The sequence below is a fragment of the Limulus polyphemus genome, unplaced genomic scaffold, assembly GCF_000517525.1.
Source record: "Limulus polyphemus unplaced genomic scaffold, Limulus_polyphemus-2.1.2 Scaffold15, whole genome shotgun sequence".
In the NCBI taxonomy this organism is placed as follows: Eukaryota; Metazoa; Arthropoda; class Merostomata; order Xiphosura; family Limulidae; genus Limulus; species Limulus polyphemus.
In genome coordinates, this window is record NW_013665625.1 from 1847967 (window position 1) to 1873511 (window position 25545).

Below are 25545 nucleotides of genomic sequence, written 5' to 3' on the forward strand. Positions count from 1 at the left end.
AGACAGATAGGTGAGTGATTCTCTCAAAACGTAGGACGACAATTCACCCCAGAAATTTCACTTGCTAGCTCAAAAAGTAAGGGTTGCAATGTCCTTTAAATCACTGATTTTTCAACCACATAGTCATCATAGCTTCTGAAGTAAATCAAGTAGCTATAATTCAATATCCAGTGGATATTCTCACCCCACCTAACACTTTACACAAATTGGAGAACAAATGGCTGCTGAAATAAACTATCTGATCCATGTGGATATTTTCCAGTGCTTTAAACCAGAGAATATAGTGCTCCACACTACACATTAGTTATGAACTTTGCTAAAATATTGACCAATGGATAAACGTAAGCCCACTTCGTGAACTAGTCAGTGGCAATGAGTATGTACCAATGACTGCATTCAGTTTCTGAGAGTGAACCAGTTATATCCAGGGTTATCATCTGTAGAAGAGATCTCATTTTCTGATGGAGTTTATTCTGTCTTGGTCATTTCTTTCTCTCTTTGTGGCACATTCCATACAGTGTTCATCCCAGTGCTGAACATCTTGTCTCAACTGTGGCCAGTTGAAACACCACTGAATGTAGCACAAGTGCAGGTAACATCTTGGTGCCCTCCAATCTTTATGTTATGCAAAGGCTTGAGAATTTCTTACCTTCAAGTTCTGGGGACTGCTAGCTGCAGCACAGCCTCAAAACCACAGCTCGGTGTCATAGTTATAGAGAGAGCAAACAGTGGTGCTGCTATCTTAGAGAAGTTGCCCACAAACCACTGGTAATATGGCATAAAACCAAGAAACTACAAACTTCTCACTTGGGCACAAGTTGAGGCCAGTCTTAGTGAGGTTTGTAAATACTATATCTCTACCTATTCCATGTTAGAGAAATGTCTTAACTCATAAGTGTATATTTATGTGGTTTCAGTTTCAAGACTGCTTTCTTTATCTGCTGGAATTCCATTTTCAGATTCTTAATCACAAACTCAAACCAGTAAACAAACATCAATACATCATCAATGTAGACTAGGCAGCCTCTTCAGTATAAACTCCATTAGCCTCTTGAAAGTGGCAGGTGCATTGCACAGGCTAAATAGCATGATACAAAACTTCTACAAGCTATTTTGAACTAAAAGCAGTCTAAGATCTGCTCTCATAATTGAGCTCAACTTGCTAACATCCAGATATCAGTTGTGAAATGCTGGACACCAATGGGAATCTTCCCATGCATCCAGACATTCATCTATTCATGGTGTGTGGGAGGACACTGACATGAATTCCGTCATTCATCCATCTAATATTAGCTCTGAATCTTGGTATGGCTTCTTTCTGTAAATTACTACTGGAGATGACCAAGCACTCTCCAAAGATTATATAATCCTGTCCATTAACGTCCAGTGTATCTCAGCACTGGCTATGTCCCTAGTAGTCCAGGGAAGCTGGTGTGACAGTTGCTTGATCAGATGTGTATCATCTATATCTATAGGGTGGTGAGCTATTATTGTTCAACTCAATTGGCCACTTAGTCCCACAAATATATTGGCATGTTCAACTAACAAATTGAAGAGTTGCTTTCACTGCATTGGGTCTAGATTCTTTGCACAGTCTTCACCCAATGATCTCAGATGTGTTGGCAGCCACATATTCACTTTCAGACATGGTACGATGGGCACAACCCTAGTATCCCTTCTTTACTTTCATTTTGCATAACCATACTGATGACCATTTTAGTTTAAAGTTGGTTGGTTAATTGCCCATAATTACAAAACAACACCAGTACTTTGTCCCTCCTTGTACAGATAATTACGTGATATAATACTGCTTGCTCTCTGGACAGGAAACAGGTTATTTCATGCATGATCTCTATAACCATATTACATGGCACCAATGCACATGTATATATATATAGAGGTACTGTAATTCCTTCTGCTACATATAACCCACTGTTCCTAAACTTGATCTGGCCAGCAACAGATAATACACACATTAAAAGAAAACTGTACAATAACCCAGGTTTAACTTCTGGTCATGGCACCAAAATATTTCCTTTCTACCTACTTTGTGGGATTTTTAGGTAAACTTATTTCATGAAAGAGTAAATTAGGTAGGCCCACTATATAACAGGATGCTTGACAAGATAAGTTGAAAAGTAACACTGAATTCTGCTAAAACTAACATAATGTTTGCTAAGAAATAAATGTACTACATATAAAGTGTGATACACATTGAAAACAGTTTTTATTCAAACAGAAAATCAATGTATGTACTTGCCTTTGATACTGAACAGTTGCCTTTACTAGAGCTGGCTTACCCAGTGCAAGTAACAGTATCTACATGACTGTTCATTCCCATTCAAGCCTAAGGATATCAATTGGCCTACTATTGGAAGAGACTACTGTTGCCCTTCATGCACAGGATACAGCTTTACAGCTATATCTCCAATAGGGAGGCCACATAATGACTTCATATTTTCATTTTTACATCTTATCTGGTGGTATAAATAGATTGAGAAGTTTCTGTTTTCGCTCCGCTAAATGCCGAAAAATTACGTTATTTGAGGTTTCTAAATTTAGTACTTGTGTTTGTTTGAATTGTTTAAAAGTATTTTACAAGCAATTGCTAGTTTTTAATATGAATGAACAGAGGTTTGAATCCTGCTCATGGGGAGTTACAAAAACCACAGAAAAATTGGTGACCAACTAGTGATTGTCCCATAACTCTGAGCTATAGGCCTTGTCAGTAGGAGGAGAAAAACTGGTAATTTCACTTATTTACTCGTGGGTTAATCCTATATCTAAGTTAGTAAAGCCCTTGGTGTGCAAAAAGTCTCAGGTTCACCCATTTTTACTGAAAATGCAGAAATTGAATTACCAGACATTTAAGTTTATTTCATATGTTAAAATTATGAAATGCAAAGTTATATAGGAACATTATTTAACAAAAACTGAAAAGGTAAAGCTCACATGATCTCTATCATTTAGCTGTTAAAGAGGGCTAACTGATCATGACATAGGTTTTCCAACCTAAAGTAAGCTTATGTATTTTCATTTTACAATTTACCCCACCAAGCTATAAAGAACACTTGACTGTTAAATCTATATGTAATAAAGGGAAGAACCTCAACCCCCTTTTGATATGAAAGAGAATAAAGATGTGTATATGTCTAAACTAGTTGACTTAAAATATTTTTTTAATCTGATTCTTACTTAATGCCCTCTTAAAACTTAATGTTTACATATATATATATATATTCACACTTGTATAAATAAAAATATTTGTAAGTAGCAACTGCATCCATGAATACTTGTTTACTTATTGAAAACAAAGAAAATGAGTACTTTTTTGTGGTGTTTTCAGATTCTCCAATTATCAACAGTTAAAAATAACACCTCAAATAATTAAAGGTTCGAACAGGAAGAGATGTACAGAACTAAAACTGAAAACCTGACTCACCTAGGTTGCAGAAAATAGATTACACAAAGTTGTGGTAAAGCCATATCTAGACTCCATGTTCAAACTTTTGTTTATTCACTACTTTATGATAGCATTTCTTCTGCCATATGCTGACCTTTCCTAGCTGCATATGAATGAATTCATGTGCATGAACTAACACAGAACTCAGCCATTCCACATATTTGTGGACACTGTAGCACATCTACCCTATAGTGGCAGACAATACATAAATGAATAAGATCCACAAGAAACCTTATTTCTCGGTTAAACATGAGTCTGTTTAGCAAACAACCAGTCATCTTCTGTTCTGTTTCACAATGTGATATCAAAAGGTACACTAAGTGCTCATCCCAGTCAGTTTGTTCAGGATTCCTAAACTTCACCAGCACCTGCTTGATAGTCTATATTACTTACTCTGCTAAACCATCAACCTGGAGGGTGATATGATGAAGTGCACATCTTCACCACATCCAATGTTTCAGTCTTGTGCTGGAAACCTGGGTATAGTTCTTCAGTAGATAACAGAGACAGGCTAGTAGCTGAATCTAGGAAGTGCACATTTATGCTCATGCAGGTGGAATTCCTTGTCATATTATGGGAAAAGACAGAGTCCCATTCATTCTCATAATTTATAGATGGCAAGCCATCTGTGCTATTTTGTGAGTCAAGAATAAAGCTCATTCAGCAGTTCTGGAAGTCTCAGGCAGCATTTCCCATTCCTGAACTTGCAGTCAGATCAAGATTGAAGACATGGTCCTTTGCAGCATTGGTGATAGGCCTTTGTCAAGAAGAAGACTTCTTTTAGACCTTACACCTCCCTTAAATCACTATGTTGAACTTTTCCTCTTGTGCATAAGTATTTTTGTCTTTGAAATGTAATTTCCAAGTTTTACCAAAGTATGTAACTTATGCTACAGAAGAGTACAAAGGAGCACAGAAAATGACACCCATCAAAATCAGCAAATTGCCAAAAACAAATCCTGTGGTCACAAGACTGAAATTCTCTCTCTACCTTACTCTGTGGTATTCTTGGGTTCACTGATTATCTACAAGGAAAAGTAGCACCTCAAAAAAGTAGAGGTTCAAACAGGAAGTGAGCTATGCAGATAAAGCTGAAAACTTGACTTAACTGAATTGCAGAAAAGACACTGAACACTGTAAAATCAATCTTTGTCTATAACAATAAGTTAGTATTTGATGAGTGCACAAGATGTCAGACTTTGCTTCTAGAGATTCTTTGTTAAAGTCCTGAAAAAGAAAGTTAAGATGAAGAATTATGATTCTCTAGAAAAAGTTGACATTATATTTACAGAGAAAATATTGTCATTTCTCTGAAATTGCAGGTGTTACCCACATCATGTGTTATCCTAAGGTACAGTTGAGAGGGTTTAATCTCCACATAAATCTAAACTTCAATATGGCAATGTTACTAGAGAACCTAAAATATATTTCCACCAACATCGCCTTTGAGAATAATCTAAAGATACCTAAATGGAACACTTGTCTTGACTGTGTGTAATTAGCACATGAGATAAGGTCAGTGCTGCACATTGTGGATTCCTGCATGTGAAGGTCTAAAAGTGTTCTAATTAGATGTATTTGGAAGAATTTGGTATATAGTTTACCTTTCTAAACTAAGAGTTCAGGTGAAAAATGGTACTTACAGGAACCACATTTGTAACACAGTTGTTAGTCTTCAAGGTATCATTAATCCTTTTTTTCTAGAATGATGAGTTATACCATGAACAGTGTATCCATTTAAATAATTGTTACCTTGTGAGCCAAACCAAACGATTTTATAACAATGTGTGTGACATGTTAGATCCTATTACAGAAAATAATGATTTATTACTAATACATAATTTTTAAGTATGTATTGTAACTAAGTCCATAACTATATAAAATTAGGGAACTTCTATAAAACCTTTCATTGTTGGTTTTCTAAGTTTTGGCCTTAAGGAACATTATTGACATTTGTTATATTTCTTATATTTGATTGAATCATTATAGATAGTACAGTCTGAATGCTATATTTAACTAGCTGTGCTCATTATGAGCTGTATATGTTCTGATCTGTGTATGTAGCTTGCTTTGATCAGAAGTTAATATTAATTTGAAATAGCCATTTCTACTTTGTTTGGCTTTGAACCTTATTTATATCTGGCTGGAAAAGATGCACTGAAAAATCATTAAGTGATTAACTGGTATACATTGATTAAACTAGAACTGAAGTTTGGAAACTTAGTACAGTAAGCAACAGTTTAAAGTCTGCCTTAAAAATATTCTTGGGTGATGAGGATTTTTGTATCATGTTTGTTCCAGGTATCCACTATTGTAACATCTATTGTTTCCACTATGTTTTTTGTTTCATTCATTTCAAAATGAACATAAAATACTGATATAATTAAGTTATATGTTATGTATTGAGCCAGAAACTGAATGAACTTTATTTCAATATAAAGTTTCAGACTTATCTATACAAGTCACTGTTTGATTGAAAGGTACCAGCAGATATATTCTTGTTTAAGATTTATACTGACACAAATATTTTGGTTTCATATATCATTTTATTGTTTTTCAGGTTGTTTTGCTGAGGAACTCAAAAACAGTGCAACCCTTTCTATCCAACCAGAGGGAAACTCTCAGTCTAGGCCAGCAGGTGAAAGTTTTGCTGTTACTTGTATGGGAACAAGTGAAAACAATGAACTTTTCTCAGACATAAAATGGGAAGACCCAAAAGGAAACATCCTAGATCCAAGGTGACAAGTTTTTTCTTTAGATATTGGATTCCTGCTACAAAAATATAATTTAATCTGAAACTGTATAGACTAGGTATTCTCATACTACTTCTAAGTTAGGTAGTGTATTTAGTAATATAAGCTTACCAGCCAAAAGAACAAAGGTACATAAATACTTATAGATAGAATGTTTTGTTGTTGACAACTATCATTCAACAAAGTTGTGAAATTTGTTTGAACAGCTTTAATTTTTCTACTTGAATGTAGATTTAATGTATTTTGTGTTAGGCCTCATTGACACTCGGTATAGTAGATATTGTGTGATTGACTTATCATTATACACTCAACTTCTTAGAATTATCAAACATAAATGAAGAACAGAATTTCACCTAAACTAATTTAGGCACATAATAAGTCTGCTTCTTGCCATTACAGTTTTTGAAAGTATGAATTATATTTATTTACTCTTGTGTCAGTGCATTTATGTATATGCATCTAATATGCAAATATAAATTAAACATCTCTATAGATTAGTATATGAATGTATCTTTATCCTACTTTTTTTCAAAATTATAATACATATTCCTTAACAAACAACATGCCCAACTTTTAACTCCATTTATTCTACCCTTAAGCATTCACTCATGATCAGAAAAACTAATACAGGCATGTATTTTTAATTTGTTGAGATAGAAGTGCTGGAAACCCTCAGTAAGACTGTTTGGATGATTTGGGTGACATGGCATTCTGGGAAGTTTTGATAGAAATTAGAATTGAATATAGTTCTAAGCAAAATTGTTTTTCTCTCAGAATTTTCCTGGTATTAGTCAGATTTGCCCTTGGTTTGGTTGAGTAATATAACCTCAGATTTTGTGTTGTCTTCATCTAGCAAAAGAAATGAACCTCATAATTAAAAGTATCCTTGTTTAATTTTAACATTCATGTGCCACATCATTTTATGGTTATTATTACAGCTAGAGGAATACTTAGCAGGATCTAAAACACAAGTTCTCCTCTCCCTCCAGTTATAAAGTTGTGTCACAGCACAATTATCAGTGTACAGTCCAGATAGCATGGCATCACCCATAGTTTCAAAACAACTGATTGCAAGGAGACAACTGTTTGGTAGCATCCTGCTGCTGTTTTTGTTATATATGTCATATCACATAGCTATTTATTAATAAATTTATATTTACTTTATTTAATTATCATGTATAACTTTTTTACAACCTTGTCCATAAGAGGAGACATAAAGAAATGCAGATCAAGACTGCTAATCACTGCTCTTTACCAGAGCAACAGAGTAGACAAATACAAGCTCACCCTAACATTAACAATATGGTATGTAACTGCACAAATTAAGCAAATGAATTCAAGATAACTATTGTATCTTCCAAATAACTTGAAATTAATCAAAATACTTATAAGAGATTAAGAAAATATTAATATTTTTTAACTACATTCACTGAGAACGAAAGTTTAACAAAGTAAGCTGTTCATAGACAAAGGAACTTATTGGCTTGCCCAACTAACATTTTGACTTGGATTTATTTAATACCACCAAAAAAAACCCATCCCTACCACCACAAACATATTTGTGATTGTAGCCATATTAATATTTTATTGTTTCTTATGCCTATGAGCATATGCTTCTTATCCTTTGAATTCAGGATAACATAATTATTTTTTTAAGACAGTGAAGTTAGCTATTTTGTTTAACAGTTATCAGACCTAACACTTTTCAAGCTTCTCATTATCATTGGCTTGTAAAGTACATGTTGGTTTTAAGTGTAACTTAGAATACCAGTCTTGAAATTGCATTATTAACATTCATAAGTATAAGAAAATTAGGTTTAATATATTCTATAAACTGACCATATATGTGTGATATGCAGGCTTATATTTTATTATGGGTGGATGTGGGTGTTAATACCAACTGCATGTTCTAACCTCCTCCAAAATGTGAAGGTGAAAGAAAAAAGAAGGAAAATCATTTTGTCCAAACTTTTATTAAAATACCTCTAATAATTTTCAACAGCAAAATAGAACAAAATTTTGTGGGTATTTAAGGATGAAAGTCAGTTTTTATCCAATATAAGTGCACAATAATTTTGTAAATTCTAAACATAACCTCACTGTATTACAAGTTAACTATTTTGTACTTTTTACTCTACCAAAATGGTATATTTTAGCCTAAATAAAAACAAATTCTATTTGAGATCCAACTGGATTAGTGAACTTGTAGTATATTGATGCCTCCTCACAAAACTCTAAAAGTAAAATATTGAGCTAAAAAAGATGCATCATGGAAATATAGGTTGTTATTTTATTTACCTGAAGAGAAATGTCTTGTAATAGACTCCTGTTTGTGTTAAACAAAGTTAAGAATAATATACTGTAGATGTATTGCATCATTTACATATTTCATCCAGCTTAATCTAAAGCATATAAACTCTATGAAATATATGTCTTCAGATACAATCTGTTGTTCTAAAGAAACAAGAATACACATACTTTGGTTCATGGTTCACCATTACATAGTTTCTTAAAACCACATTAATAAGAGCATACATGTACATATCCCTGTTTCTTCGACCCCTCATCTGATTATGTTACAGTTGTGTTACGATCAGAGGACATGATTTCCTTGACAATCTCATCCAGTGCCATGACCTCATATGCTCTCCTGCATCTCTAACTCTCTTTTTTTTTTCAGAAAGAGTGTCTATGTCTATCACATCCAACTTATTGTGGTATTTTCAGTTTCTTTCAAACATCTTGTTGGCTGTTTCAACTATAGCAGCTTCTGATTGATTTTATGACATGTGGAAGCAGCTTTTCATCTAGTCCGCTCTTTTGTAAATTTCTGGCCTAACCTCTCAGATACTATAGTGTATATGCCTAAGCGAACTCATAGGGTATATTAGGTCACTATTTGCTTCAGATTCCATTTTCTAGTAGGATCAGTTTCCTCTGTGTCATCTGAAGTATTGTATGACTTGTCAGCACTATCATCCCCTGCTGATGCTTCACCACTGTCGAATATGTCTACAGTAGAGATATACTGTTGACTGTCTTCTCAAAATAACACAAATCTTGTTTCTGCCTTCTTATTGTTGTTGACCATTTTTTGTCAACGTAGTCCTGTCAATACATTCTCCTGTCATTTCACTGATCTTCCAGGAATATCCATTCAATATCTGACATTTTAACATCATGAAAATCTTGCTCTATCTTTCTTTGGTCAAAATCCTCATAGAATTTGTCAGACACTGTTTCACAGGATAAGTTCAGAAATTTTATTGTAGAACTGGTCATTCTGTTTTTTACTTGTTTGGACAACTTTTACAAATTCATCATATAGCCTAAGTATATGCTTCTTTATGTTTTTGTTTTTTGAAATTATGTAAAGATTACAGAATAGCCATTGTTCTTGTAGAAGTGATTCCAACATATCTTCTACATTATCTTTTGATCTTTGTAACTGTCCTGCATGTTTTGGCCAGAGGAGATAGAGTATCACTTTGATAATGTTCTTTTTGGATAGAAAACTCCCATGGGGTAGCTCAACTGCTTCAAAGAAGTCAGTGCCACCAAGCTTTTCTTACCTGAGCATCTGGTTTCAACAGATTCCACGTTCAATTACCTTCACCAGAATAAAAGTAATTGTTATGAAGTTAGACATATAAGTTTCTCTTTATTATTATAATAGTAATGCTAAGTCTGATCCAAATCACCCAAAGTCTTCTTAGGTATCTGCAGTTCAAAAATTCTTCTCTTAACCATAAATATATATATAATAAAGGAACTTTGTCAGAAAAACATATCAATTTCAAAAATGTCAAAGTTGAAACCTGTAATCACATGTACATATCAAAGTAATAAGAAGCATTTTAAAAAGGTAAATTTGCAATAACATATAGTGTTAAGTGTAAAAAAAGTATTATACATCAGATAAATATCACTTTTATGTTTAAGTTAATACCTACAATTGCAATTAAAGGTTAAACAAATGATAAAAAACAATGAAAAAAATCAGTAATTACATATCACTAACTTGAAGGAGTATGTACAGGGGGTTAGAGAGTGTGTTCAATATTTAAAAAATATTTTGGTTTATTTTGACTCAATGCATATATTCAGTGGGGTAGAGATTGAAGAGTTAACAAGCATAGAAAGACAGTTATATGAGAATTATGTTGAATTTAAGAAAAGCCCTCTACTGTGCATAGGACCATTGCCAGTGCTGCAAAAATCCATGAAGTTGGCCATTCTTCAACTGCTGACTCAGGAACACATAAGGATACATTTCAGTGAAAAGGAAGTGCAGACAACTGAGATTCACTGGAACAGATTGGTTCCTTGCAAGTTCAAGACCACATAGGGGTAGTGGAGTTCCTGTGAGTGGCTTGCATCCAAAAATTAAAACATCAGTGGCATCTCTAACTGGCATCCACCAGGAGTGAGAGAAACTTTGATCTGGCATACAGTGGTCTGTGAACAAGGCCTAACATATCACACCTCCTGATCTTAAGGAAGACAGCAAAAGAGAATCTGTGTGTGTGTGTGTGTGTGTGTGTATATATATATATATAAATGACATGGCCATTTACACACTTTTTACACGTACACAAAAAAACACCATCACCAGATATGGTATAGTCCTGCCCTTATTCCTGGCTTACACTTGCTGTCTTTAGTCGTTGTAACCCATTGCACTGTATCTCAGTGGGGATACAATTCCAGATGATTATGCCTAATTTCAGTGGTTGTTGTACACCCTCCATTGTTCTCCCTTACGTGTATCCCCACCCCTGTTTTTCTAGTACAGCATGGGAGAATGCTTATTTCCTTAGTCCCAAGCTGTTAAGGTTTTTGGTATGTGCAGGAAATTCCATGGCAGTTTCACATAAGGTAATGTCTCTTAGTGGTGTAGGTAAGGAAATTGTTAACTTTTAAAATCATCATGTTTAGTTCAACAGAAGTTTATCCCAAGAGAGAGAAAGCTGTCTTTTCTTGTACATAAATATATATGCTGCATTTTCTGTTTGCTTGTTCAATAATAAAGATTGTTTTCATTTTTATCAACTTTGTCCAATCTCATTGTTTTGCACACACACACACACACAGGGAAAACCTGGTTATCTAGTCAGTTTGACTCACCGTATTTCATAGACGAATCTGTAGTTATTAGCAGATTTGTATATCTCATACTTGTCATGAAATCAGCAGTTTTTACCTGAAAATATCATATGTTTATAATAGTAAAAATGATTAAGAAAGAAGTATTGTTGTTCTAGATGGTAAATCAAAGTGCTGTGCAGTGAGCTTTTGAGCTACTTTCATTTGGAGGACTGGGGAAAGCAAGAACTTCTAGTGTACTTGATTAGAAGTTCCCAATTTCAGTTTAAAAAACCTTATTGAAAATAGTTAGAACTAAAGAAATAAAAAAACTAATAAAATAAAGCAGTATTGTACTGAATGTCTCATACCTTTAAGCTACATATTGTTAGATTTTGTTGCAGTTAATCATAATAAATTTAATAATGTTAGATTATTTGGGTCACCAGCTTGATGTCAGCTTTTTGCATGGTAGTTCTATTACTGGATATTTGGTGATGATAAAATCTACAAAAAATGAATTATACTACTAATAATCTCATGAATTATATGTTTGTACATAACTGACTGCTTCTTGATGTTTCCCTTATGAAACTTACTAAGTAGTTATTTCCAGATTATAAGCTTAAAAAAATAATCTAATTATCTTTTGATATAATAGTTTTCAAAACTAGCTTTTCGATCTAGTGCATCAGCCAGTCACAGTTACATTGAGTCACTGCTTCTTGACATTGCTAATTTCCTTACTCTGAAATAACTATTTCTTACTAGATGAAACTGCTATTGATACTTTTACACTGCCTGACCCAAAGCTTTGTTGTTGCTGTTTGTTTTTTGTGAGTTTTATTCAACTGTGATTGGAAGAAAGATGTCCAACAAGTTATGCTTTCATTCTTTGTTACATTAAATAGAGCCAAAAATCTTCTTATAGAGACCGTATATTTTGATCATTATGGCAAGTTAATCATAATTACATTTTGAGAAAAATTCCTAAAATAGTAGTGGAAAGACTGAGTATATATTATCAGTTCTTAAACAACTTTTATAATGATTAAACAAATGTTCACATTCCTAATTAAAAATAGTTTAACTTAAGACTGTGAACTTTTTGTCTTTGAAATAGCTTTGCTATAGCCTGTTATGTCAATAACTGACCATGTAAGAACTGATGTAGCTTATGAACTATTTATAGTAATGTGTTGTAATGAAGTCTAACTGAAGTAAGACACTTCAACTATAAGTAAGTGATGATTGATGTACTCCTTTTTCTTGTATATGATAGTGGAAATAACCTAAAGGTTGAAGTGAAAAAGACAAGTGAAAGTACACTGTCACTTGTATTTGTTGATCCTCAAACAGAAAACTCAGGCCAATACTCTTGTAAAGCATCTTATAACTCCAAGCAACTGGAGACTGCTGTTGAACTGACTTTCTTTCGTAAGTATTTGAAGAAAGTTATGGTAATTTGCTTGGTTTATTAATAAACCTATAAATTTTATACAAACATGGATTTTCTAAAGTTATACCTAAATCCAAACTTGTGTCAAATTACGTGTGAATGATATTGTATGCTTATTACATCACATATAATTTTGATTACGAATTTATACAAGCTTTAATGAATGCCTTCTTAACTTTAGTTAGGATATAATTACATTGTACTCCAAACAAAACCTAAGTATTCTTTGATGTTAATGTTAGCTGAGAATTGAGGACACTATATACATTATTAAACAAAACTTAGGTATTTCTTTGTGTTAATGTCACCTTAGAAATAAAAGTACTGCATACTACTAATTGTAATGCCACTTGTAGAACAATAGTTCAACTTCTGAATTAAACATATCTTAATATTAATATCTACTGATGTGTAATGGCACTACTCAATCAAATTAAATATATATTTTTTTTACAAGTCCCAGTATTATTTTAAAACAAAGTTGAAGAGTAATAGCTAGTAAAATCATGACCCAATACTGAAACCTGTTTGAACATCCTGAAGAGTTACTGACAACTATTTAGAAAAAAAAAGGAATTAAATTGGTTTTTCATTTACTATGAGAGTTTTTTAGCTACCACGTGATAATGGCTTCAGTACTATTGCTTTAAATAATACTTTGATAATGGCTATCATGTATTGTTATTGTTGTCATGAACACTTAATCAGATTAGTTACTACAAAGTAGATCTTTGACAATTATATCAACTTATTCAATTTTACATGAAGTATAGAAAAATCATTCATACTATTTATCATCCATGTCAACTTGTGAATTGTTTTTCAAACGTAACTCATTTGGTGCAGATGTGGCATCAAGAATTGTTGTAAAAAATTGTATTTGTTAACAACATAAGTTGTAGCACATTTATTGTGGAGGAAAGACTGAAATTTCAAGAATGAAGCACAAATACTTGAAGATATGTTTTTCTTATATTTCAGTATAAATAAGTGACTAACCTTTTCCTTTTAGATTTATTTTTTGGCAAGATTAAGTTTTTTTTCCAAAAATATTATTAATATCAAAAGAAATTGACTTATTACAGAAAACTGAAAATTATCTTCCTAGAAGAATTATATGTGAATGAATTTATTTTTAACTCTAACATTTCAAAACTAAGCTACACCTTAGTTTTTAAAACATGAAAATCTAAGTAGTTCAAATGTTTAACTTTTTCATAATTAATTAGCCAAAGCATATTATTAGATATATTAAAACACTTAGAGGTTAGAAAACCTTACTTTATCTTTGTACTTAATGTCTTGATGATTAATGTTTCTGCATGTGAAGATTACTCATGTTCACATGGTGCATGCTCAGATACAACTCATTTTTTATAGAGTGAGTTAGTTTCTTTTATTTAACTTTTACTGTTATTTTACTTGTTCCTCTTTTACCCAGGGCTCAGTACTATGTCACTCATTTGTCCAATCACAAGGATGGTTTAGTGTCCACTGAAATGAAAATTCTGTTATAGTGCTGGATTACTTGCTTCTTTCTCATGTTATATTACCTACATTATATGTTTTTAATGTATCATAAAATAATTGTCCATTTTGAGCAAATATATTATTTGATCAAACAGATAATTATACTTAAAATCTTAAGTATAATACAGTTCAAAGTTTAGAGTGATGGATATACATCTCCATCTTTGTTACTTTTATAATCAGTTCTTAATGGGCTACAAATACGCATAAGATGGTAAAGTTCTAACAATATGTAGTATCGATAAGTGTTTTGCTAAAATATGATAATGTCATAACAATTCTTTTATTTTATGACAATACAAACAAGAAATAAACAGGGTATGTACAGTTTAAAGTTTTAAAACTTATGGTTGTGACAAAGTATTCTGGGCTTGTAAGTAAGAGTAGTTGAATTAGTGTCTTAGGAAATCTTCTTCAGGTTGCATGAGGATACCTCACATTAATTCATTTAATGATGCATTGAATTTTTCATGGATGACAGATGCTGGTGTAAGATAGTTCTAAGTAATAGTCTTTAAATGTGTAACAGTTTCATGAGTATAAATTAATTATGTGCAGGTGAAAAGAAAGCATGATAATACTCTATCAGAAGTATTGTTTTTCTTGAGGTAATATGTTTTATGTACAGCATATGTTACTTATTTCATTTTATCTGACAGATGACATCACTTGGGATGATTGCTCTAAAGAACAGGCATTGACTATTAATCAAGAAGGAAAGTTACAGTGTAAAGTTTCAGCTAATCCTTCTCCTAAAGTTTCGTGGGTAAAGTTAGAGGGAGGTCATAGTATTGATTTGGATGAAAGCAGGTTTACAGTTGTGAGTAATCAAGTTTCAATAAATAAGGTACAGGAAAAAGATGGTGGAAAATACCGTATCCAGGCAATGGTCACAGAAACAGGAAGATTTAAACATCGTGACATTATCGTGGAAGTTTATAGTGAGTGAATTTTTGAATAAACTGGGATTTTTTTATGTTCAGTAACTTTTTGTCTGTGCAAATGTTAAATCTGTTGTATTTGTACTAGATTATCTGTAATATATGTATTGATCTATGTTATGACTCTTCCCTACCTCAATTACATTTTGTTACTATGATTATGTGTTCCTCATAATAGACTAATTTTTATATTTAAGAGCAATTCATTACACCATAAGCTGCCAAGATTATTTTTGTTTGGTTCCCTATTCCTTATATTATTTTCAATCCCTTATGTAAATTCTAAACAAATAATACTTTTTCTCAGTTGGTATATGATGAGAAGGGTCTAGCTGTTTCATTATTCTTCTGATTACATTTAAGCATCAAGTACTAAATAATGGGACATCATATAAATTTCTTATATTAATCAGTCATTTTACCATGATTTGCCTCTGTCTTTATTTTTCACATAAATGTACAAATTCCCTGATTATTGTGACATGTAAAAATGGAACTGTTGTGTTTAAAATTTAAATAAATATTTGTTATCTGTTTAAAGCTGTTATTCATAGTAACTACTTTCATGTGCATAAAGGACATAAAAGACTTTTCAAAAGTTAACAGACTAGTGTACATTTGAGCTATGAGTGGCCAAAAATACAATCGATTTTAGAGCTAGAAAACCCCTTAGAATATAAATGTTGATTCAGGAGGAACTCTGAATTTTAAAGGTAATGAGAAACAGAGTACAAGAGGAATACTTGTATGCTAGCTGGTTTGGTTGTGATAAACCCAAGAGTTTATTTTATATAATAATTTGAAGCAAATTCATTACTTTTTTGAATTATAATTACTATACATTTGAATGGTGAGAAATAAGTGTATGCAAAAGTAAAAGAATGAGTCTGTATAAATAACTGTAATATATATACACTGAAATCACTTATGTGTGATACACTATTGATGATACCTTTCAGGCTTGATGGTGAGACATAAGTGTTGCTTAGGATGTATAATATCATTCACTGTTGTTGACATAATACTAAGTTTCAATTTTATTAATTACATTTTCAATAGAATATGGATATAGCTACATGACTGACAATGAAGGATCAACTGATTTTAATAGATTTACCTATGCATTTCTCTTCTGTTTCAATATATCATCTATAAGTTATTCTATTTAATCTTGCTTCTTTACTTTATTTGTTTATCACATTTTTTAAGGATTGTGTGCATCTTGTAGGATCAATCACAAAGTCATGACATATGCTGCAAACTACTGACAAGAGTTTAGCGAGTGTGAATAATGGTCATAACTTTTCTTTGTCTGCTTTGTTTGTGGGTTATATGGTTGATATATGAGTTTATTTTTATCCGACAAATTTTATCAATGGGATGATCTCCCTCAAGAATAGGCATAGACTATTAATCCAGCATGGTAATTTCAATGTAAAATTTCATCTAATCCTTCTTACTTAACATCTCTTGGACTAATTACTACTTGATTTTAATTAAAGTTTCTGGCCACTGAACATTTTTATATCAGAATTTAACAGATTGAAAAGGGTTTTTGTTTCTAGTACTTAATAACTTTTAACTTGCATGCAGATATTTCTCTCTTTAGTTATCTCTAATCAGTAATTTTTGACTTTCTAAATTTCTAATTCCCTCTCTATTTCCTTTAGACTAGACTATTAAGTAGAGCAATGCTAGTTGATCACACACAACAAAATATCCAGAGCTTGATGATAACTTAGTCAAATTTAAGGAAGTATAAGGTTATAAATGTGGTTAACACTATATATTATGTTGGACAGGAGATCTAAAAGAGGAGTATTCATACTGGGACCGACATTTTTTTTAAATAGCAATGAGTTAAATTTAATTTTATAGAATAAATATGGTGCAATTATGAGCCTGTATCAAACAATACTAGAAAAGCAAAATTGAGTTCATTTTGCTAAATTCCAAATCTAGATTAAGTTTCTTTTTCTTCTTTTGACAGCCACAAACCCACCCCTTCCCTCACTTTACTAAAATTTCCCTTCCTGTTGAACTGGTATATTAACATAAGTAAATATCTTGATTCAACCCATGACAGCAGGAGCATTATAATTAGAACAAACAGATCTATAAATTCCCTGGGGTTTTGTTTCTGCTTTGTGAGCTGCACTCTTAGTTTATAACTGGATATAATTTTTCTTAATTTCTCTATATATAAGTAGTGTTTATCTTTATGAACAAAACTTGACTATTAAAAAGGCTTACTGTTATAAGTGCATATAATAATTAGTAGATAGCCTTGTTGATGACTGAAGATACTGTATATGCTTACAAAAAATAGTCAGAAATTTTCTCTCAACATTTCAGTTTTACACTTATCAAAGCACTAAAACAATGGGGACTCTGGTAAAACTGTTTTGAACCAGCATTTTCACTGTAAAAGTATGTAGAAATTCCAACCATTATTATTTGATCTACATTTACATTGATATTATTGATTTTTTCCTATGTTGTATTTGGGAAAAATTGATTTGATAGTAGAACGAGATATTCATTTTTAAATGCATGTTCAGAAAAATCTACATTTCCACTTAGTCAAAAAAGGTGCATTTGCTTCTTTTACAGATATTGTGGTTTACTTACTGACAAGTTTCTTTAACAAATACTATTACAGTTCCTCCTAACATCACAAACTTTCAGGAGAAAGTTGAAGAATTAGAAGAGACAGAAGCTAGTCTCAAGTGTTGGGCTGAAATTGGCAACCCAGCTCCTTTGTACTCATGGTTTGATAAGGTAATGTAATTCTGTAACATTGTGACTAATATTTTGCACCAAGTTCCTTTGAACATGTATAGAAAGCTTGCTGTTGTATGAAAGATATTGCATACTAAGTTCCTATTTGTGCTTGTTGAATTTGGAACTTGCTACAATATTTTAGTAACTGTTTATAAAATTTGAATAAAAAAATTATAGATTTGTAAATTTAAAACATTAAACTATTCAAAAAATAAGGACTTAAAAAATGTAAGGGTTTCAACATCTAAACTGAAACACATTAATAGAATCAAAACCTCATTCTTGAACAACTTTTCACTCAAAAAATTTATCACCAAAAAGATAATGAAATGATTAGTCTGATAACCAAGAGGTATTGGATTTACATTTTATTCAAATAATATTTAATTTTAAAATATTTTATAAATAAGCAAATGTTTATACCACTCAAATGAGCAGATATTCATGAAAATATATTGTTTCAAGAATTTTATTCTGTCATTAATATAGCTCTATTATTGTTTTGGGTGTTATTCTGGAATCACTGAATAGCATTCATAAACTTTTCAAATATTATTCAGCTACTTCATAGTATTTTGTTTGGGTTATTTGTCAGAAAAATACACATTTTGATTGCCTTTGTGTTACACTGTTTTAAATATCGTGATCTTCAAAATAATTTTGAACTTTTTCAGAATGATATTCTTCTTGGAACCCAGGAAAGGTTTTTAGTCAATAAAACTACTGGAATCCTTTCCATAAAGAATATTAAGAAAGAAGACACTGGGACATACACTTGTGTGGCTGAGAATGAAGCTGGCCAAAATAAAAAACAGTTAGAGCTAACAGTTCTATGTGAGTTTTTGTTCTTGTTTCTATACATAAATATCTCAAATATCAAGCTTAAAACTGAAGTGAGTGTAATTTACAATATTAATTATTGACATTTTTTTGTTGGTTATCTGAACAAAAATTGTATGTTTTACCATGTTGTTTACACCAGTGTTAGACTTGATTATTGTACATCTCGTGTTGAAGTGAATAATGATCTCATTACATAAGAACAAATTTAAAAATTACTTGTTTATAAGATCTATACTGCGAAAAGTGAAAAGTTTTTATTTCTGTAACACATGTAATGTGTTTTTAACATATTTAGATGTTTAATATTTGTCAGTTTCCCAGGCTTATACTAAAACTTTGAACAATTAGTAAAAGTTTTAGATGTTTCTTTGCAAGTAAGCAATACAGAAATTTAGCAGTAGTTGCAAGACCTCTAAAATACCAGGTACAGCTAGTACTCACCATGTAACAGGTACTTTGGTTCTGATATGATTTTTATTTTTGAATAATTTCTGGTCTCTTTTTTTTTTCTTCTTCTTCTTCTTTCATACAGCCAAACCAAACATTTTCAGTTTGAAAATGGAATTACAGTTGAAGGAAAGTCAGCTTCATTAGAGTGTCGTGCGTCAGGTATCCCACCTCCCAAAGTCTCCATCCGTAAAGAAGGAGTAGATGAAGAAATTGAATCTGTAAGTACTAGTGAATAGTACTTAGATGGAAGTTATTGTACATGGTTGGCCATAGTAATTCTTTCAATAAAGGAAAGCAAAACTACAAATAACACAACAAACCTTTCTTTATAATAAAGTCGTATTTGCATAGACACTGAATCAGTCAGACATTACATTCATCCAAAGTATGTACCACTGTCCAAACATCATCAACCCCCTCTCAAAAAAATGTCGGATCTTGCAATGTGAAAAGACTACAGCATATTAAGAATTTCATTTTTTTTAACTTGCAAAATCTTAACAGTTTTAAAGAACTGAAGAAACTTAAATTATATATACAACTGTAAACTGATAGATAGTAAAAGGTACTTTTGTTATGACTGATTATTACACCTGTGTTTCTCTATTCATGTTCACACTAGGATGGGAAAGCAACCTTTAGATTTTGCATGTATGTTATTCCATAAGGTTTAAACACAAGTGTACTTTGTCTTTAAATGATCATTGGTACTCTTCATTGTATTTTCCATAAAAGTTTAAAATTACTTGCAACTGTAATTTTATAATTTTCTGTAAGCTTAACTAGTATGAAATTACAGATAGTAAAATAGAAAATATCATATTTTATGTTTTAAGTAATTATTGAAAGTTTCACTCAGGGAGAGAAGGTGTCTGTTAATACAGTTCAAGAGGAGAAAGTTGTAAGTTTGAAAATGACTATAAACCAAGTTCAGAAGCAAGATGGCGGTTTGTACTTCTGTAATGCAGAAAACGTGGCTGGAAGTGTAGAAAAGCCTGGACATCTAACAGTAGAATGTAAGAAAATAATCAGTTCTTTGATGTGTCCTACCTGTAATTGAATGAACATGATTTTTAATGCATTTTGTTTATTTTCTTCTAATTTACTGAAATTTTATTTCATTGTCAGTTTTTAAATTCTGTTCAAATCAACTCAGATGTGATGAGTTTTGTAAGATCAATTAACTGTAAGTTTTCATTTGTACTATAGAAAAAATTCTATATTAATTTATACATATTAAACATAATAGCAATTGAAAGATAATTTTTACTTACATTTATATATAATTTTGCACACTTAACAAAAAAAAGATGTATTAAGATTCTGCTATGAATAAGAGTCTTACTAGTGAAGACACTAAGCAGTGCTAACTACAAGGTGGACATAGCTATATCTCTTTTAATGTTTGTCAGTACACGTTTTTAGTTGTCTGTTCATCTCTTTTATGTAGAATTTGTCTGATTTCTCATGTATGAAATGAAAACAATCAGATAAATAGTCAACTGGTATATGAAAAAAGAAGTGGTCTGCTTCAAACTCAAAATTCTAAGGCAGTTTACCAAATTAAGTGTTACTTAGAAAAAAGAACAGACATACATTCTCAAATTCTGCTGTGGCTGAATATGTACCCCTAACCAGTTGTAGAAATTCAAATGTTAATATTTTAGATACTTACTACAGTTTAGAAGATATGTTTTTTATGAAGATTTTTATATTTCCAACAACCTTGATACAAAGTGAAAACCATTTCACAATTATCCAACTTATCCTTCACATAAATGGTGTCTGTCTTTTTATTCATATTAACACTGAGTGCTTGCTGTCTTAAGGAGATGACAGTTGTTGAAATTTCAGGCAGCAGCAACCTGTTACGATGCTTATGAAGCTTTGTTATGCGAGAAGAACAGAGATAACTTTACAGCTGAGACCATTGTTTTCTTTCGTTGTTTTCATATGTATATATATATATATATTCTTTTCTTTTTCAATCTCAGGTTTTATTGATTGTATTTTTTGTGTGACTCACATTTAATTATCTGGTATTTTGTTTTTCCAGGACAAACAATTCTCTGTAAGTTTTTGGGTCTTTTTTTTTAATTGTAGGAAACACATAACAAAAATAATCTTTTGGCTAATTTCAGTATATATATATTTAAACACAAGTTTATATGCTCATTTGTGAGCTTTTTATCAGATGAAAATGTAGTAAACCTGTGCACAAGTCACATGATCTCCACATAAACAAGAAGCTTGTGGATTTAGTATGTGGAAGAAGAAAGTGCAGTGATTTGTTACAAGTGGATTGAAAGAGACAAGACACAGTGCTCAAGTTTGAAGCAAGAATATGAGACACCTTATTTGATGAAAAAACAAAAGAATGGCCAATAATATGGGTAGAAAGTGCTGTTGTGATATGTTGAGTTTAAAAGTTAAAATACTGTGTATCTAAACCCTTCCATACGATTACCCAATGTTGGTGTCATTTGAAGTCTTGATTATTCATTCGATGATGCCACTGTTGGAGTCATCATGCTTAAGTTTATGTTTAAGAAGGAAAATATTCCATTATGCTTATCAGAGCATTATTGAATGTTTTGTAATGCTCTTCAATCTAAATGACAACATTTTCATTCACCAATCAGAAAGTTTCACAAAATAAGTGATGAGTAATTGATTGAAGTAATAATGGGGTGGTGTCAGTTGCATGTGGGTGTTGATTGAATGGTAACTAGCTATAAATAAGTCTCATTTTGCATACATTTATGAATGTTTGAGTAAAATAATATACAAAATCTAAGTGACGAAGGTATGGGTGACAGTGGTAGTGAATATGCTTTTTGAAAAAGGCTTTTTTTTTTATGCTAATCCACAAGCTAATGGAATTGTAAATAGTATCCAGTGGAAAGACCTCACTGAAAATGATATATTTATGCTTCTTGCTCTTTATTTTTATACTGGAATATGTAACTATAGCGATATGAACCAGTATTGGGCAAGAATGCCCTATGAACCAGACATTAATTTTTTTACGCTGCCATAATTAGTAGAGACAGGTATATGTCAATTATGAAATTTTTACGCTTTACCAAAGTAAATGATGTGAAAAACAATGCATCTTCTATACACTTGGATGCTTTTTGTGAGCTTTTGAGAATAATTTCAATGACAAATGGGGGTGCAGGAGAACATATTTCAATTGATGAGGCGTTAGTTTTATGGAAAGGGTGGATAACCTTTCACCAATTCATAAAAACTAAACATGTAAGATTTGGCATCAAATTATTTGCCATATGCAACAGTAAAAGAATTGGTGTGGATACAACTATAACTTTAGGGTGTACTATGGGAAAGACCCCAACAACCAATATTCTTTGCCTGATGTTGAAGGAGTAAATGAACTTGCATCTAGTGAAAAAATAGTTGTCCATTTAATAGAATCTGTTCTTGAACAGGGACATCATGTATTCATGGACAATTGGTATGTAAGTATTCGATTGGCACAATTTTGGGAGACTCAAAATATAACAATGATGACAACATTTCGCACAAATAGAGGAGTCCCAAAAGAGCTTCCTATGAGCATCTGGAGCATTATGATGCAGCTTTTGTTTGTAAAGACAATGCTCTGATAGTGAAATTGGAAGACTGAAGAGCAGTATATGTGAGAAGAGTTAAAAGATTCTTAGTTTGTTTAATTATGTGCTGTATAACATTTGCTTCTTTAACAGATTACAACTGCCTGTTAAATGAAGGATGAAATTTCAGCTTCTATACTGAAGCCTCAATATTCGTGTACTCCATAAATTCAGCCAACAAATTTCGAATTTCTAATAATGTTGCTACTAAAAAAACTTGTTTAATTAATGATTTGATTTTATAACCAAAAATATTATGTTGTGAGTAGTTCTGTAATTTACATTCAGTCCAAAAGTGTTGCTTTTTGTACTTAATGAAATATGTTTGCCATGGATGTATTAACAGTTAAACCACAAATGAAGACACCTGAATCAAAGTTAATCAAAACATGGAATGAAAATCCAGTCAATTTGTCATGCATTGCTGAGGCCATTCCTAATGCAACTGTTAAGTGGTACTATAATGAACAAGAAATTAAGGCTGACCAAAGTGAAACCTACATCATTTATGGGGAAGGAGAATATAGTAACTTGTTGGTGAGTGTTTTTGTGTTAATTTTGTACTTGGCAGTTTTTAATCTACACTGATAGTCACATAATCAAATTAGACATCACTGACTAAATTATAGATATTCATCATGCTGATATCCCTAAAGTGGTGTAATGATAAGAAGTAATGCTTTATTTTAAAAATATTAATATAAAGCTAATAATAATCATTAGTAATCAAAGAAAATTTCATATGTATTTTCAACATTTTATATATGCTCTAAATCCAAACTTCTGTATATATGTACTAAAGCATTTATAGAAAAAATAAAATAGGACAAAACTCATTCTCATCATATTCCAGGCCAGGTGGTAAGGGTGATCAACTCCCAAATTGTGGGTTCGAATCCCTGTCCCACCAAACATGTTTACCCTTACAGCCATGGGAGTGTTATAATGTGATGATCAATTCCATTATTTGTTGATAAAAGAGTAGCCCAAGAGTTGGCTGCTAAATTAGGGATGGCTAGTGCAGACAGCCCTCATTTAGATTTGTGCAAATTTCAAAACAAACCAAACTCACCATATTCCAGCAGCTATATCTTAGAGCTAGTAATTCTTTTGTGTGTGTGAAAACTATTTTCAATTGCAGTAACTCATTATGAACAAATTTAAGATGTTATTGTAAGCTCTTTACACTCACCTACATTCAATGACACATTCATGGAAATTTTTGAATTTTTTCAGTTTCATGGATGCCTAATAAATAACATCCATAAAAAAACATTACATACAGAGAAAAATCTCACAATTTCAAGTTGAACCATCCTCAAGAGAATCACCATCTTCTGTATTTTCATTTAAGCATTTGAAATATATAGAGAGTCATCTCATTCATCAGAACATCAAAAAAAAGACTTACACCAAATAGACTAGAGCAACCACAAGGACACTAAAAGAAATAAAACTAGACTACTTGCAAACATCATCTTCCTTTTTACAATCATGTAAGCTGTAATCTCTGATTCAACTTTGATTCAGATGTGTCAAATGTTTTGTATCTTCTTAATCTGCAATAAAGACTGAAACACAAAGTAATTTACTAAAACATTTAGTTATTTAACTATTTAGTGCAAAGGAGAGATAGACAGACAATATAGGAAAACATTTCAAATGAGCACCAACACACTTCCTACTGAATGAAAACTAACTTATCAGACTTTGCAGAACATGCTGTCAACACTGCATTTATTAAATTGGACTGGTTGTAGAACAAGCTTCAACACACCAAGCAGACACAAGAATCACTGATACATAGGAGAAAATTTGGCAAAAGAAATCTCCCTTATGTTCTGGCCAATTAAATTAACCCAGACATCACTTTTTTTGTGTGTGTACAAATCTTACATAACTACTCTCAGAGGAAATGTGTCGAACTGTAACACTCCAAGTTACCAATAAGATATGAGAATCTGGAGTGTTTTCAAGTGGTTATAGACAAATTAAAATGTTCTTATTTCTTTTTCTGCAGGAACAATGCCTACACTGTTCTGAAATCTGGTTTTGTTGATTTATATGTGATATGCTCAATTTGCTAACAGGAATTACTTTTATGTTGATGTGCATACCAACTAAAGGTCCTATATAAGTTGTTTCATGTGCAGACAGAACAGTCAGCAAAGTTTTATTGATAAATATTGCTAGTCAACTGTGTTTAAAAAAATTGGTATTTGAAATATGACAAATGAGCTGAATTGATTCACACCATATTTGATTAATGAAATGCTCACTGCATTTGAATAAGCATAAAGGAAGTAAATCATATAAACAGTGAAATAATAATTGGTTATTATGAGAATAGGCAAGTAAATAATACTTAAAAAGTTAATTATTATTAGTTTATAGAGACACAAAAAGGTGTTTTTAGAAAAAGAAAAAAGTTTACTTTTACTCAATGATCCTTATGAGATAGATATATATTACTTGCCTTAAATTATGAATTAATCAGGAAAATCATTATTTTGCTCTCAAATTTATTTGACTGAGCATTTCTTTTATACATAACTAATAGTAACCAACAAAATAAAACGTTTTTCAGAAATATATAATGAGT

The 25545-nt window shown here is 31.7% G+C and overlaps 1 protein-coding gene across 1 annotated transcript in view; it reads left to right on the plus strand.

Moving 5' to 3' along the window:
- LOC106457286 (fasciclin-2-like) overlaps positions 1-25545 on the plus strand; it is a 123650-nt gene that overhangs the window by 76676 nt on the left and 21429 nt on the right. The window contains exons 2-9 of the mRNA XM_022383354.1: positions 6024-6201; positions 12584-12738; positions 14950-15231; positions 17894-18012; positions 18690-18849; positions 19429-19526; positions 20168-20324; positions 23290-23480. Of these exons, the coding sequence (XP_022239062.1) occupies positions 6024-6201; positions 12584-12738; positions 14950-15231; positions 17894-18012; positions 18690-18849; positions 19429-19526; positions 20168-20324; positions 23290-23480 (1340 nt within the window). The remainder of the gene's footprint in view (positions 1-6023; positions 6202-12583; positions 12739-14949; positions 15232-17893; positions 18013-18689; positions 18850-19428; positions 19527-20167; positions 20325-23289; positions 23481-25545) is intronic.